Below are 14065 nucleotides of genomic sequence, written 5' to 3' on the forward strand. Positions count from 1 at the left end.
CAAACCAGGACTCAAAAGCGTGTACCATGTTAGTATCTCAGCTAAATTCATTGAGGCGTCCTTTAAAGCCAGAGTCCTGCAAAACGGTCTATGTATACATGGAAATGGTGAGTTATCAGATGAGTGCATAAGGTACGTCTTAATGAAACTACTGTTAATAACTACTGTTAATTAAACTACTGGAAATGATTCTGCAAGACAAGCTGCTGGACACTCCAGAAATGACAACATGCTATTCCCTTTAGGAGGAGGAATTGACCGTTCTTTGGGTCTCAGATCCTGGAAATTTGATTACAAGACATCAAGACATTATGTGTCACAGTGTTTTTAATTATACATCTGTGAAGATTTCCCAAATTCCTCTGAAGAGGACTTTTGTCTTAATTAGATCTTAAAGACAGTTTAGTCAACCCAACGCTTTGTTTGGTTTTTGTTTGTTTTTTTTAAAGATTTTTTTTTTAATTGGGGAATTGGGGGAGGGGAACAGACAAATTGCTGTAGTTTTGCTCTTCAGTCTTAAGTTGTGGAGGGTGTTGCTTCACTGGCCAAAGTTGGCACCATCATTGTGCTCTTCCTGGGTGAGGCAGATCAGTCGCCGGGCTTCTGGACGGCCGCTCACGGCGGCTGCTGGCTACACACGGTAGCCCATGGCAACCCACTGCAGCAGGGGCTGCAGCCTACGTCACTGAGGGCAACTCACGGCAGCCCAGCTCCAGGTTGACCTGTTGTTCAGCATCTTAGCTGTAGAGGGCAGTGTCACTGGCCCTCATATGTGGGATCCAAACCAGGGCCCTCTGGCGTCCCAAGCCAGCTCTTAACCAATGCGCCACTTGGCCGGCCCTTTGGTTTTTTTAAACACAGGTTCAAAATTGTGGAAAACTGCCTAAGTGAAATTTACAAATGTAAGGTCAATAACCAATTTAGGCTTCTACCTACGTCATATATCTGAAGCAATGTAATTCACTGTGTACACCTCACATCTTCAGTCTAACTAAGAACATATTTGTGATACATGTATGATATATACACATACACACACAACTAATACTTATAATAGCCTATTTTTACAGGGGAAGAAACTGAAGGTATTAGAAGGGTTTAAACACTTGCCAAAGGTATCGCAATCAGGGGTACAGGTAGTTTCCTGCCAAAGCTCTACACCCAAGTCTATGTCGCTACAACAGAGAAGTGTGATTTGGCCAAGCTCCTTGAGCTGCTCAGCAGAGAGGCTCTCAAATTACATCAAGCGCTGAAAGTTTCACTATACTAAGAACACACCCGCAGACCCCCAAAGCAGCCTATCACTGAGCTGTAAGAGTGAGTGTGGGTGCAAGCCATCACTACACACCAAGGCAACACAAGTTTGTGAAGACTTCCCCTCCGGTTCCAGTATCAATGGGCTCATCCCCTGCTCAGGTGTCTGCTTCTTCCGGGCCTGCTACTAACTGGTTTTCTCTCTTTCTACTCCATGACTGGTCTACTTCAAAGACTCTTATCCATAGTTTCCGTTTCCACGTGGCCGGTCATCGTCTCACAGCAGTCATGACTGCCAGTATCTGCTTCCATTGATCTTTTATTTTTTGTGTCAGTCTTTCTCAATTCAAAGTTGGAGCCAAGAATCAAGCCCTGTTCTTTTTATCTCTGGCTGTGCCATAAACCCCTGGCCTTAGCTCAGGAGTGCATGCATTGGCCAGGAGATCATGGAAACCAGTGGCTGCCAAGGAGGCCACATGCTTGTTAGGCATGGCACTGTCAGTCCAGTTGGAGACATGCCTAAACTACCATCATATTATAATCCTTTGTTCCTGTGCTGCCAGTTATTTCAGACTATGAATTAAAGAACTATATATGAGTTCTATGCCACGCTGAAATGCTGGCTAAAAATATCACCTCGGGCAGTCTTTATTTTAGAGCAGGATAACACAATAATAATACCATGCCTTCACTGAGATAAACTCTGTAAATAGACAATATATGCATACCATTCTCCAGACCTAATAAAACTCTCTTAACTAAGGTACAGAGTGGTCTTGTGTTACAGGTATTCTACTGGCTAAAAGTCCTGAGAATAATATTATGTGGCTAATTGAAAGTAGTAATACAACAACGGGAGGGGAGTGGAGAGAAAGAGTCCAATTACAAGAAAACCTCAGTATCTGAAACCTTGAAAAAAAAAAGTCATTCTGGGTTTTCAAGTTTCTCAGATGGCCACGGACATACCAGGTACTCCATTCCTACTATGTGCCAAGCACCAGGCTAAGATGCTAAACATCATGATACCTATTTTATGGTTGAGAGAACTGACCCTCGATTACTTAAAATGGCCACAGTGGTTGAGAGAACTGACCTTCAATTACTTAAAATGGTCACGTGGACCTATCTGCCAAAGGTCCATGCCTTTCCCAATATGCCACACTGTATCTCCCCTCCACCCATCCTCCCAGAGTTGAAACAAAACAGCCTCTCTTTAGAAATTAGGATTACCATTAATTTTATCTGTGCTACAGATATAACAGGAGAAATAGATGCATGTGGAAAGAGGGCAAACTTGGCCACATGTCCCTTGCGCTGAATTGCTTCCCCTTCCTCTTCTACCTTGTGCTCACAACGATGAAGGACCATGTGCAGCTGTCAATCACCTGCCATCTGAGAACATGAAAAAATCTCCTCCCAGTGTCTTGTCCCACCTTCCAGAGGGGAAAACACCATCTTAATGGCTGTTACCACTAATGTGACGAATGAGTGCCTATGACTTTATAACTGAACACACTTGCTCCATGTCCCACTAATTCCTGTCACGGTACTACTGAGTGCTTAACACACGGCAAGAATACTGATTATCATTTCAATTATTTGTCTGGGTTGTTGAGACTGTTTTGTTCCAAACCTATACATTCTTCAGTGTCATCCGCAATTATTTTGAATGGCACTTGGTAGACTGCGAACGCTTCCATATTAGTGGTATCATCTGATGCTGATGGCAACCGGGTTAAGTCAGGAGGGCTATTATTAAAAGCATGAACTCTGGGGCCAGACTTCCTAGATGTGAATTTTAGCTCCAATACCTACTCACTGTGTGACCTTGGACAAGTTACTTAGCCTTTCTGAGCCTCAATTCCCTCATATGTAAAATGAAGATAATATAAAAACCTACAGTGCATAGAACTCCAGTGAAAATCAAATGAAAAAATACATGTGAAGTGCTTAGCATTGCATAGTGCACCAATAAGGACTTAATGAATGTTAGCTGTCATCATTTATCATTTCACCAATAAGAAAACAATCACGGAGGAGTTGAGGCCCCTATCCCAGGTCTCACAGACACTAAGGGGCAGAGCCAGGACTCGAGGTCAGGACTTTGCTTCTCAGCACGCACCAGACTGCCACCAAAACATGAAACTTCCAGAAACCCAAGGTCGGGCCTTAATTTCCTCCAAATAGAACTTTACAATTGTTTCAACCATTTATATTAATATATTGTAAATATTATACAAATATTTCAAGAACTATATAGTGCCTGCAAGATGAAACAGCTGTACACTCAGAAAATAAACAACATATAAATTGTGTGTCCATTTTGCAAGTTCTAAGGAGAAGAAATTTTCCAATCACCAAAGGTTTCAAGAGAGCTTGGATGGGTTGAAAACGGCAAGTTAACACCAAAAATTATTGCTTTTGAAAATTATTATATTATATAGCCTGTCCAAGAGATAGGCTGTGCTCAGAAATTAGACACAACATTTCTCTTCAGTCCCATGATTTGCTGTTTTCACCAGTTTTGTCTAGCCTGCTAACACTGTCTCCATTCCAAACACCAAAGCTACACTCTTCAAAACACACACAATTTGTTCTTGTGTTAACTTCATGCTCCACCTTTTCAATGAGCTGAGCAGGCTGAGTCAGCTCATGGTGAACCGCTCATACACAATGAAGCTTAGGTGTTTCATTTCACCAGATCAGGGATCCCCTCCACCTCTCCCCACTTGGTCTAGGTGGATGGGTGGTGCCAGGTCACGGATCCTCTCCACCTCTCCCCATTTTGTCTAGGTGGATGGGGGGTGCCAGGTCAGGGATCCCCTCCTCCTCTCCCCATTTTGTCTAGGTGGATGGGAGGTAGCATTAAAGACAGTTTTTGTTTCACTCAAGCTTGTTTGGGTCTTGGTTCTCTGGGGAAAGGTCCATCCATCTAAATGAAGGAGGACCTCCTTACTTACAGCTGTAAAACAGAAAGAATTAATTTTTAATCAAACTTACATAATCTGGAAGATACCCACTGCTCTATTAACTACTATTACTTCTGGAAATGAGACTGAGGTATTGAGGTAAAAAAATTACATTTTTATGTTAGGTATGCCCGTACTATCTAAATATTTTTTTCCAAAAGCATTTGTTACTTTGTAATTAAAAAATAAAAACTAAAGACTTTCTAAAGGAAATTTTTAAAAGAGAAAAAAAATTGGAAAATGTCTAAGTAGCACAAATAGCGCTATATTGGATGTTTGGATTCTAGCCCCTGCCAACAGGGGCTCCACGTCTCGGCCAATGACCCGTGAGCTTGGAAAAGGACTGCGTCTCCAATGAGACTGCAGTCCTCATGGACACCTTGATGAGAGCCTGGTAAAGAAAAACTCTGAGCAGAGCACCCAGCTAAGCCATGCCCGAACTCCCGACCCACAGAAACAGTGAGATGACAAAGGTATGTTATTTTAAATTGCTACAACTGGGACAATTTATTATGCAGCAAAAAACAAAAACAAAAAAAACTAATATACCGTTTACACAAGATTCCCAGGAATATATGTTATACCTGTAAGGTAGGAATTTTCATGAGGCTATATGAGAAGTTTTTTGAAACTTCAAATAAAAGCATAAATGTTAAAAAGCATTATTTTCATTTACTTTGCAATATATTAAACCAAATATATTATACCTCTATTTGAGTATCTTTCATAAAAGCATATAATCCCATCCTTATGGGGATCCTAATTCTAGTACTAACTTCTAAAAATTATGACAATTTTTACTAGACTTTCAAAACAGTCACTCTTACATCTACAATTAGTTTAACTTAAGACCCTCAAACTGGACTAATTCAGACCTCTATATCTGGATGATGCCCAACCTGACAATTCAGATAGAAAACAAACCAAATCTACTTGTCAGCACCAAGAATACTTCTTTGTCACCTTGGTTCTTTTGTTTCCAAATTTGCCCTGGGCAGTATTCTTGCCCTAATTGCAGTTTTCCCATTCCTGAACAGAACCACAGCCCTGACCAGTCACTCTAAAAACAGCATCATGTCTGTCTGGGTCCTCTACATGACAAGTCCACATGAAATCCTGCCACAATTCCATCTGGCCAGGGCAGGGGGAAGGAGGCCGGAAATAGGTCTGACAAAGGACAGAAAGAATACAGAAAAGCAGCGTTCACTCGGGAATGTCACAACCAGCGTTTCCCACCACTGACCCCACACAGAGGCTGCTAGACTGAACAGCACGTCCTGCAGCTGGTCCCAGCTTGAGCTGCACGCTGCCAAGGGGGAGGAATAAAAGCAAATAGAGTCCTGACCCTGCATGTTACTCCACCAGGCCAACATTCCCTGTCGATTCTCACCTGACCCTCCTCCATCTCCAGCTGAAAAGCCCTTCTGGTAAAGACCGTGTCAACATCTGGAACTGGCCCAGATTAGAGACTCTGCTTGGGTTATGAAGCCACTCGGTGTGTGAACAACTGTGTGAGCCCGCCTCAACGTGAACGATGGATATACCTGGAGCACGCCCTTGAGTATCTTTCATAAAAGTACCTGACCCCATCTTTCTGGGGATCCTAATTCTAGTACTAATTTCTAAAAATTAAGACAATTTTTACTAGATTGTCAGAACAGTCCACTTACAACTACAATGAGTTTAACATGAGATCTGAAAATTGGACTAATTCGACCTCTATATCTAGATGATCCCCAACCTGATAATTAAGGTGGAAAATAAACTACATCTACTTGTCAATAATAAAAATACTTCTTATTCAAAGAAGGACTGCAAGGAGCATATTAGATTAAAACAAACCATATGCCTTAGAGAATAGAATAAAACTTTGAATTACTTCGGAAGCAAAGATGTCAACAAAATTTCCCTAAAGTGAATGAACTTCAACTATGCCCCAGAGTCCCTGAAGCACCTATTTACTCTTCTCCCCCATTAGTTCTCTAGGAAAGAAGTATGTCTTTGGGTACACTGGAAATCTAGAGCTCAAACGATATACTTCCCAGGGCGGATATCCTCTAAGGTGGTACCAATATCAGTAAAGCCACTTGACTACTACAAAATCCCCTACAAAAACCTGTGAGGGGCTTACAGCAGGTGGCCTCATCAGCATCCATTCCCCTTTTCCTCTTCTAGCATGGTGACAGATACATCTGATTGGGTGTCACCCCCCTTACACACAGCCCATCTACTTTGGAAAAAGCTGACCCCACCCTAATCCTAGGAGGAGACACTGTTGTCCTGAGCCAGTCAGCTCATTGCAGTCGCCTGACCACGGTCAGTAGTTTGAAGCGTGTATGTGACTCAAGTGGCCTACGCAGAACTTCAGGTTTAGGGTCACAAGGGATTCTACTTCCAGGTTCAGCTGCCTGGAGATCCACTAGGGGTTATGCATTCTCTAGAGAGCTGATAACTCACATCTAGAGGCAAAGCAATCCCCTGTGAGAGCTCTGTGAAGGTGGGGACTACTTCTCATCTCCAGATATGGGGGATGAGGGTGGACATGGAAGGCAGGGTGGAAGAACAGGGTCCCCCGAGCTGGAGCTGGTTCACACAGGAGGCTGCTAAGGCCATGGATTTAGCCAGAGTTCGAAAGTATGAGCCAATGGTCCTTCCGCTCACTGGCCACTTTGTCAACCATGACTTCTGAACACATGACTGTTCGATGTGTTTGCATGATGAATCATCGTGGACTGTCACCCACTTTTATAGAATAAAACAAAGCTATGAGATTACAAAAGAGATTTTTTTGAAAAACGCACCTTTATTTTCTGGGAAAGAATTTTAAAAACAAAGTGAAGTACCAGACAGTAAAATACGGCATGTCATATTAACTTGGCCTTTGGCATCAGGCTAAACATTTTATAATCCATGAACAAAAGTAAAGCAGGAATATTATCAGCATAAGAACCAGAAACAGATTTCCCAAGGGTGGTATACATGACGTGTGGGGTTGCAGAGGTGTGGTAATCAAATTTATTGTACAGTATTTTTTTAATTATAAAAACAATACATGTCTGACTTAAGTCTTATAATAAAGAGGTCTACAGAATAACCTTTCCTTGTCCCCACATCCCATCCCTAAAGCCCCCATTAAAAAAAATTGGATCATATGACACACATTCTATAACCTGTCGTGTTCTTTGTATTTTTGCTTCAAATAGAGAATGCCCAACCCTCCAATATGATTTGATTAAAGTTACAAAATGAAGGCACACACCTCATAGAAAAGACAGTCCCAAAGTATCATGGAAAACTTTAACTGATATGAATATCTGAAAGCAGAAAGAAATTTTCTGCTTTTGTTTTATACCAGAAAGGGCATTCCAAAAATAGTTAGAGAATAAAATTATGTGGGGCTGAAACCCAGACATTTTGTCTGCTCAAGAATGTTAACAGTTGGCATTTTGTTAAAAAGGGGATTGTTTTATTTTTAGTGGGCACAACAAATCAGGTATTTGAATGCAGGTAATGTCCTACTCTCCATCCTATTTTCAATTCATCTAAAAGTGAATTGTGCTTCTTAGAGCCAAAAAGAAAAACGATCAGCAGCGTTAGTTACAATATAATTGGTTCCTCCTATCTCCATCTCGGAAACCAATGTTCAAAGTCTGTCTTTTATTTGTTATCAGACCATACTTTCAATTAAAGCTGCAGAACCGTAAGGTTTTCCCACCTGACGGCTGAACTGCTGTGCTTTGAGGGAAGGTGACACCAGGTTGTCATTGCCAAGCCAAAGAGTACACCTCTTCCCTGCTCTGCAGCAGCGTTTTATACCTTTTCCATTTGCATCAGCATTTTGCATAGCTACATCTCAGAACTTAGTTTCTTATCAAATTAATGTCCCAAGAGCAGTATTCACATATCTCATGTTACTGTCAACCTCCTCCTAACACCAACAATACAAATCAATCAAGATGAAAAGTTCAGTCCCCAGATGGTGACCATTATTTCATTAAGAAATTATCCAAAGTTATCCTTGAGACACGACTGGCTATCTGAAAAGGTAAGCGATGTGGGACATAAATTAACATGGCTTTGCATACAATTTTTTTAAATATATTCGTTCCACAAAAGTTATAACTGATCCTACTTGTATCAGCTATGACCTCTCCTTTTATTTATTTATATTTTCTCCTACTGTTTCCATATTAATAGGAAAACAGGCACGTCCCAATAATCTCATTCATCTCTAGGCACAGAGACACAATAAAAAGGGGAAAAGAGCTCAGAAGCAAAGCAGAAACGATTAAAACTATGCACTTCCATCCAATCCATCCTGTTTCCTTCTCAGCCGCTGGTACAGGAAACCAATGCCCATTTCCTTGGTTTAATTAACAACACACCTCTACCTGAACAGATGCAAATTTCTGGGCTTAACGCAACTTTCTGAAAAGCTGCATATACATGTATTTTTTACTCATGTTTTAAATATATTTAAGGAACCTGATAGTTAAAGTAATAGTGTGAAATACTTTACAAAGAACTTTTACAACGTTAAATTTCTCCAATTATTGTATATATTTATATGCTTTCTTTTTGCATATGACATTACACTTTCATATAGCAGGACATGACTATTCCTACATCTCCAGGGACCAAACACATATTTTTATCTGGTAATCTGCTGTCTCTACTCACTACAATTGTCAAGAAGGTTCATGTATTTTTTGACAGTTCACTGCCTTGCATTTTATGAACAGCTTCTGAAAGGTTAGACTGCTGATCTTGTGAAGGCATCCAAGACACCTATGGATTTAAAAACTCTGCCTGAATATATGGTTCCTCAGAGGTCAGGAATTAAGTATTCCTCTGCTTGCTGTAGAATGCCCCCAACATCTCATGCAAGTCAGCGCTCTATAAACACCATATGGAAAGTAGACTCACTTGACTCTAATCAATATTACTCATGTGCCAAACGAGCAAACACAAAACTCTTCCTGAGGGTATAAACAAATACCTCTGACAAACCAATAAAAAAAAAAGAGAGACAGAGAAAGAGTTTGAGGAAGAGAAGGCAGCTCTTTGCCACAAAATACATAATCTAAATAAACCCCACAGATGACCTTCAGTGCATACTCACATATATTTCATTATGGTCAAAGCGCTTCTTGAGGTTATTGATAAAGGTCTCCTCATTGAGTGGTTCTAAAAGAACCATATCTCCAACTCCAATCATATTGTCCAGAAGTGACGTTTTCACCTCCATTTTGGCCATCGTCTCCGGCTATAAGAAAGAGGGGGAAAGGGTCAATTTAAATAAGCAAAATTATTTCAGATGGGTTTTAGCACCACTGGAGAAATGAAACACTGGTAGTTCCAAAAGACCCTCACCTGCCTCACGAACGTGGTAGCCTGCCCTCCCTACACTATGTCAGCAGCCTCTGAGGTGGCTACAGTCGTTGCCATGCTACTAGAAGCCCCATTTGCCGACCTGCTGCAACAAACGAACCTCCTTCCCAGGCCATCATCCCAGGCAAAGTCCATCTTTAGAAGGAACCACTAGGAAGCCAGGGTCTCCGTTTTCTTAGAACAGAGACATCCCATTTTCTTAGAACATCCCATTTTCCCAATCAGAAGCTACAAGGCTCTAGCAAGAGACCCGACCTACCCCTTTCCACCAGCCCTTACATCCCACTGTCAGACTTGAACCTATGTAAGCCTGCTTCCCCTAAGATGGCATCCCCCAGTATTCCACGATGACATTCAGAATGCATTTTCCCAGGAAACAGTATTTAAAAGGTGATGCTAACATTTACTGGGTACTTGCCACGTATCAGACACTAGAACGAGAACTTTACATGCATTAATTAATTTAATCCGCAAAACAACTCTATGAGTTAGGTTATCATTACCCTCACTTTAAGATGAGGAAGCTCAGAGAGATTAAGAAATTTTTCTTATGGTTCCTTCTGAATGCGTTACATTTTGTGCCAAAGAACTCAGTCACCACTTATACCACTGCACCTATGGGAAAAATTTTCATTGAGGCATCAACGCTGACTTCGAAAGCACACAACCCACTTGTAAATCAGAGGTTGCCTATCTAATATAACCTGCCAAGAGTGACTTCAATGTTCTTAATTCTCATTCCATCACACATACCACTGAAACAGCAAAATCAAACTAACATGCAATGTATATTCATAGCCCTAATAATAAGGGAAATGTACATTTAATTCTTTCCTTTAAGGAGTCACCCAGGCATATTTTATCTTATAGAGGTTGATCTCCTTCCTTAAAAATCAGCAATTTAAATAAATGTTCTATTCTAGTATAGAATATTCAGTGGGTCTCTGACAGGCAACAGAAACTACATTGAGTTGGGCTGTTTTTTTAAAGGGCTGGGAAAGCCTGGGAATTATGTGATTCTTTACTACTAATTACTAATAATTTATACAAATTCACAAACATATAATTTATTTCTGACACTATTAAAAAGCTTTTTTTAAGTGTGCACTGAAAAGCCAAAAAGAAACCAAGAAGAAACAGAGCTCTCCGGTATACAACCACCACCACCACCAGAAAATAAAAATTAAAAATAAGGAAGTATTTAATATTCAAAAGAATAAAAATAGAGTTAACTTTTGTTACTATAAGGGGGTTTTTTTGTTTGTTTAAGCTTCATGCCAACTACACCTGAAATAAATATCCCCAGGTATTGCTAAAACCCAACAATAGTAGCACTAAGAATGGTTTCATGCACACTGAAGTAGGCCATACTCTGTTTTAAAACGAACTAGGTAGGGGTGGGGGCATTTGCCATTCTCTAGAAATGCAGCAGAAGCCAGAGAGACAGCTGGTCTCACGCCAAGTCCATGGAAAGGCCAAGTCCATGGAAAGACTTGCACAGGAATAGGAACCTGAGTGCCCAACCTTTGTCACAATAAATTAACATTTAAATCAAATTTCAAGTTCTCAGACTCCTGAAATGCCAAAGGCACTCTAGCGGCGATTCATTACATATAATTTGGCAGATGAGGGAAGAAGGCTTAGGGATTAAGGGGAAGTCAACCTGAGATGGGTTTCAAAAATAACCATCTCAAACCAGCGATTTAAATTAAGCAAAGAGGCTGAATGGGAACTCTCTGCCCTGAGGTGGATTCCTGTATATAAGGTCTATTTATGGAAACAGATGCAGAAAAACAACAGTTGGCTGCAGGTAACAATAATTAAGCAGCCAATCTTTCTGTCATTACACCTGCTTCACCATCTTTTCAAACATAAATTTCAATCAAATGTGTATGGGTTCTAATTTTTACATTTGTATCTCAACTTTATAATCTTAAGGGGGAGGGAGGGTGGGGACAAAACAAATGCTGTATTATAGGCAACCGGTAAAAGTGGAAAACCTGAAAATACAACTTCTGCAAACCAAAATACAAGGGGGTAAACCAGCTGAAAGGTTACTAACATTCTTTTAGTCATTCAAGCACAGCTCTGCCTCATTGTGTTTGTCTTTTTAGCATCTACCCAGGGGAAACAGTGACACTCTCCCTCACTCTCCTGGTAAAAATGGAACACTGAGAAAGTGTTCCTACAAAGTGTCCCTATCTTCCTACAAATGTGCTGATTTCCCTCATTGTGACTACATCTCCAGCCTTGGTTTGGTTCATTTTGACATCTCAATGAAATTAGTTGGTATATTTGCTCCAGCAAAAGAAATTGGTTTTGTTTTTTGTTTTTCTCTGAAAGAACAATGTTTATCATAAGAACAAAGGTCAGAATCACTGGCTAACTCAAGATTTCCATAAACTATCAGAAGAATTCCCATGGGGAAATTAAATGAAAACGCATGCGGAGCACTGAAGATACTTTTTGTTTGATGCGTAGATGTGGACCTTCACCCTTCCCAAGACCCCCAGGGGAATCCATGGTGCTCTAGGGAAGCCAATTATACCTTGCTCCAGGAATGTAGCACGTGATCCACATACACTAAACCAAGCAACACATTTCCATCTCCCAGCCACTGTAACTGATTCAGAGCTGGTCATATAACGGAGCTGGAAGCTTAGTACATTAGGACAAAGGTTCTATCTACCCATGGATGGCATGATTTACAGACATGATATTTGGAACTGAAGAGGCCATGTCTGCTTTCATAAAGGGGCTAGTCTGAGGATGCCAACACATAGAGGTGAGCCGGGCAAGAAAATATCCGAGAAGAAAATTCATGTCGGAGCCCTGAAGACACCACAAACCTACAGTGCCCACCCCACAGCTCTCAAGTTTCCAGTCAAGGAAGTCAATTAGTTCACTTTATCGTTTAAGTTGTTTGAGTTGGAGTGTTTATTATTGGCAACAGAAAGCATCTTACCTAATAATAGAATCCGATATGAGGAAGTACGGTGTTTTAAGTCACACATTAAAGGGCACAGCTGAGCCAATGCCACAGAGTGGAGGGCATGAGGACATACTATCTTGGGCTGGCAAGATGATTATTTCTTATTCTTCATAATAAAACAGCTGATTAAACCATGGCCTGTTGTGTTTTAAGACTTGGACTTTGTGTCTGCAACTTTTAAAGAATTCAAAAAAAAAAAAACAAGTTCAGATACCAGAGTATATGTTGGCTACTTCTTAAGGATCAACAAGAAACAGACAAGCATGCTGTGAAACTGGCCTGAAGGTCAGAGGGGAGACATAAGGTGCTAAGAGGAGTCCTTCTGCCTGGAGGGGGGAGATGGGACTTATCCAAAGCTCCAACTGTTTTGCCTCTACGGCCTGAGAGAGGGATAGCGCTGCCACCAACCATGAAGACATAGCACAGGAGAGGTATCACCCACTCCCCATCTATTGCTGCTTACACTTCTTAACTGCTCCCAGGTAGATTCTATTAACCAAGTGCTAAGACACCCTGCAGAGCACCAAGGCCAGGTCCAGTTGCCAGGAGACAAGTTCTCAGACCAAGTTCTAGGTTCAAAACCTTGGGTATTGGCAGTATCTCCAGTTTTGGTGACTAGTCCATGGAAGCAAATAAATCTTAAGAGCCAACAACATCTTTACAAGATCTGTACTGCCAATAAAGTCTGGCTGACAGTGAGTGACTTAAATTCCTTGATCCTTAAAACAATCAACCCCAAGACCTCCAACTCGTAAGAACAAAAAAAAAAAAGAACTGCTACAACATCGCAGCCCCTGACAAAGCCATCTTCCCCAACGCTCCTCCTCTTAGATGTAGCCACAGAAAACAAACAGAGGAGATCTTGGAGACCAGAGCCTCTGAATATGGGGTGGCTATGTTTTCAGTCATACCGGGAGAGTTGCATTATGTTGGCTGGGGCATTTTATTTTTGGAAGCATAAGTATGGCTTAAAAAAAAAAGGTGTATGTGAATGGTGGGCAGCCAAAGGGGAGAGCCATGGTAGACAATTGTTTTTTGTTTGTTTGTTTGGTTGGTTTGGTTTTTTTTTTAAGGGGACACAGTCCTTTTCCTCTTTGCACCTAATCTCACTTTTAACGATTCCCCAGTTACCTTGTAATAACAAGTAATTTCTTGAGAAGTAGTGCCCAATTCCCATTACAGAATTCAAAGGAGAAAGATCTGCGCTCTCTCCACCCCAAGCAACATGGCTTATGCACAATCACATCCTCCTGGGACCTGGAGTTCTGGTGGATATGAAAGCTGGTGGTGACAGCCTGGAGGTTATACTCATCAGTCACCGCAGCCACAGCAGCACCATGAAGACCAGGTGGTTCCTGCAGCATGGTTCAGCCAGGGGTCCTGCTGCCCAGTCCTCCAGTCTTGCCTTGGTTCCTGCCTATCTTCCAAGCCTGTGTCCTTCCTCCTGTGTCCTTCCTGG

The 14065-nt window shown here is 41.3% G+C and overlaps 1 protein-coding gene across 4 annotated transcripts in view; it reads right to left on the bottom strand.

Moving 5' to 3' along the window:
* Positions 1-14065, bottom strand: part of MYO1B (myosin IB) — a 172493-nt gene that overhangs the window by 130075 nt on the left and 28353 nt on the right. For all 4 annotated transcript variants that reach the window (XM_019662350.1, XM_019662352.1, XM_019662351.1 and 1 more), the window contains exon 2: positions 9346-9489. In XM_019662350.1, the coding sequence (XP_019517895.1) occupies positions 9346-9480 (135 nt within the window). In that variant the 5' untranslated portion in view covers positions 9481-9489. The remainder of the gene's footprint in view (positions 1-9345; positions 9490-14065) is intronic.

The sequence above is a fragment of the Hipposideros armiger genome, unplaced genomic scaffold (assembly GCF_001890085.2).
Source record: "Hipposideros armiger isolate ML-2016 unplaced genomic scaffold, ASM189008v1 scaffold_372, whole genome shotgun sequence".
Classification (NCBI taxonomy): domain Eukaryota; kingdom Metazoa; phylum Chordata; class Mammalia; order Chiroptera; family Hipposideridae; genus Hipposideros; species Hipposideros armiger.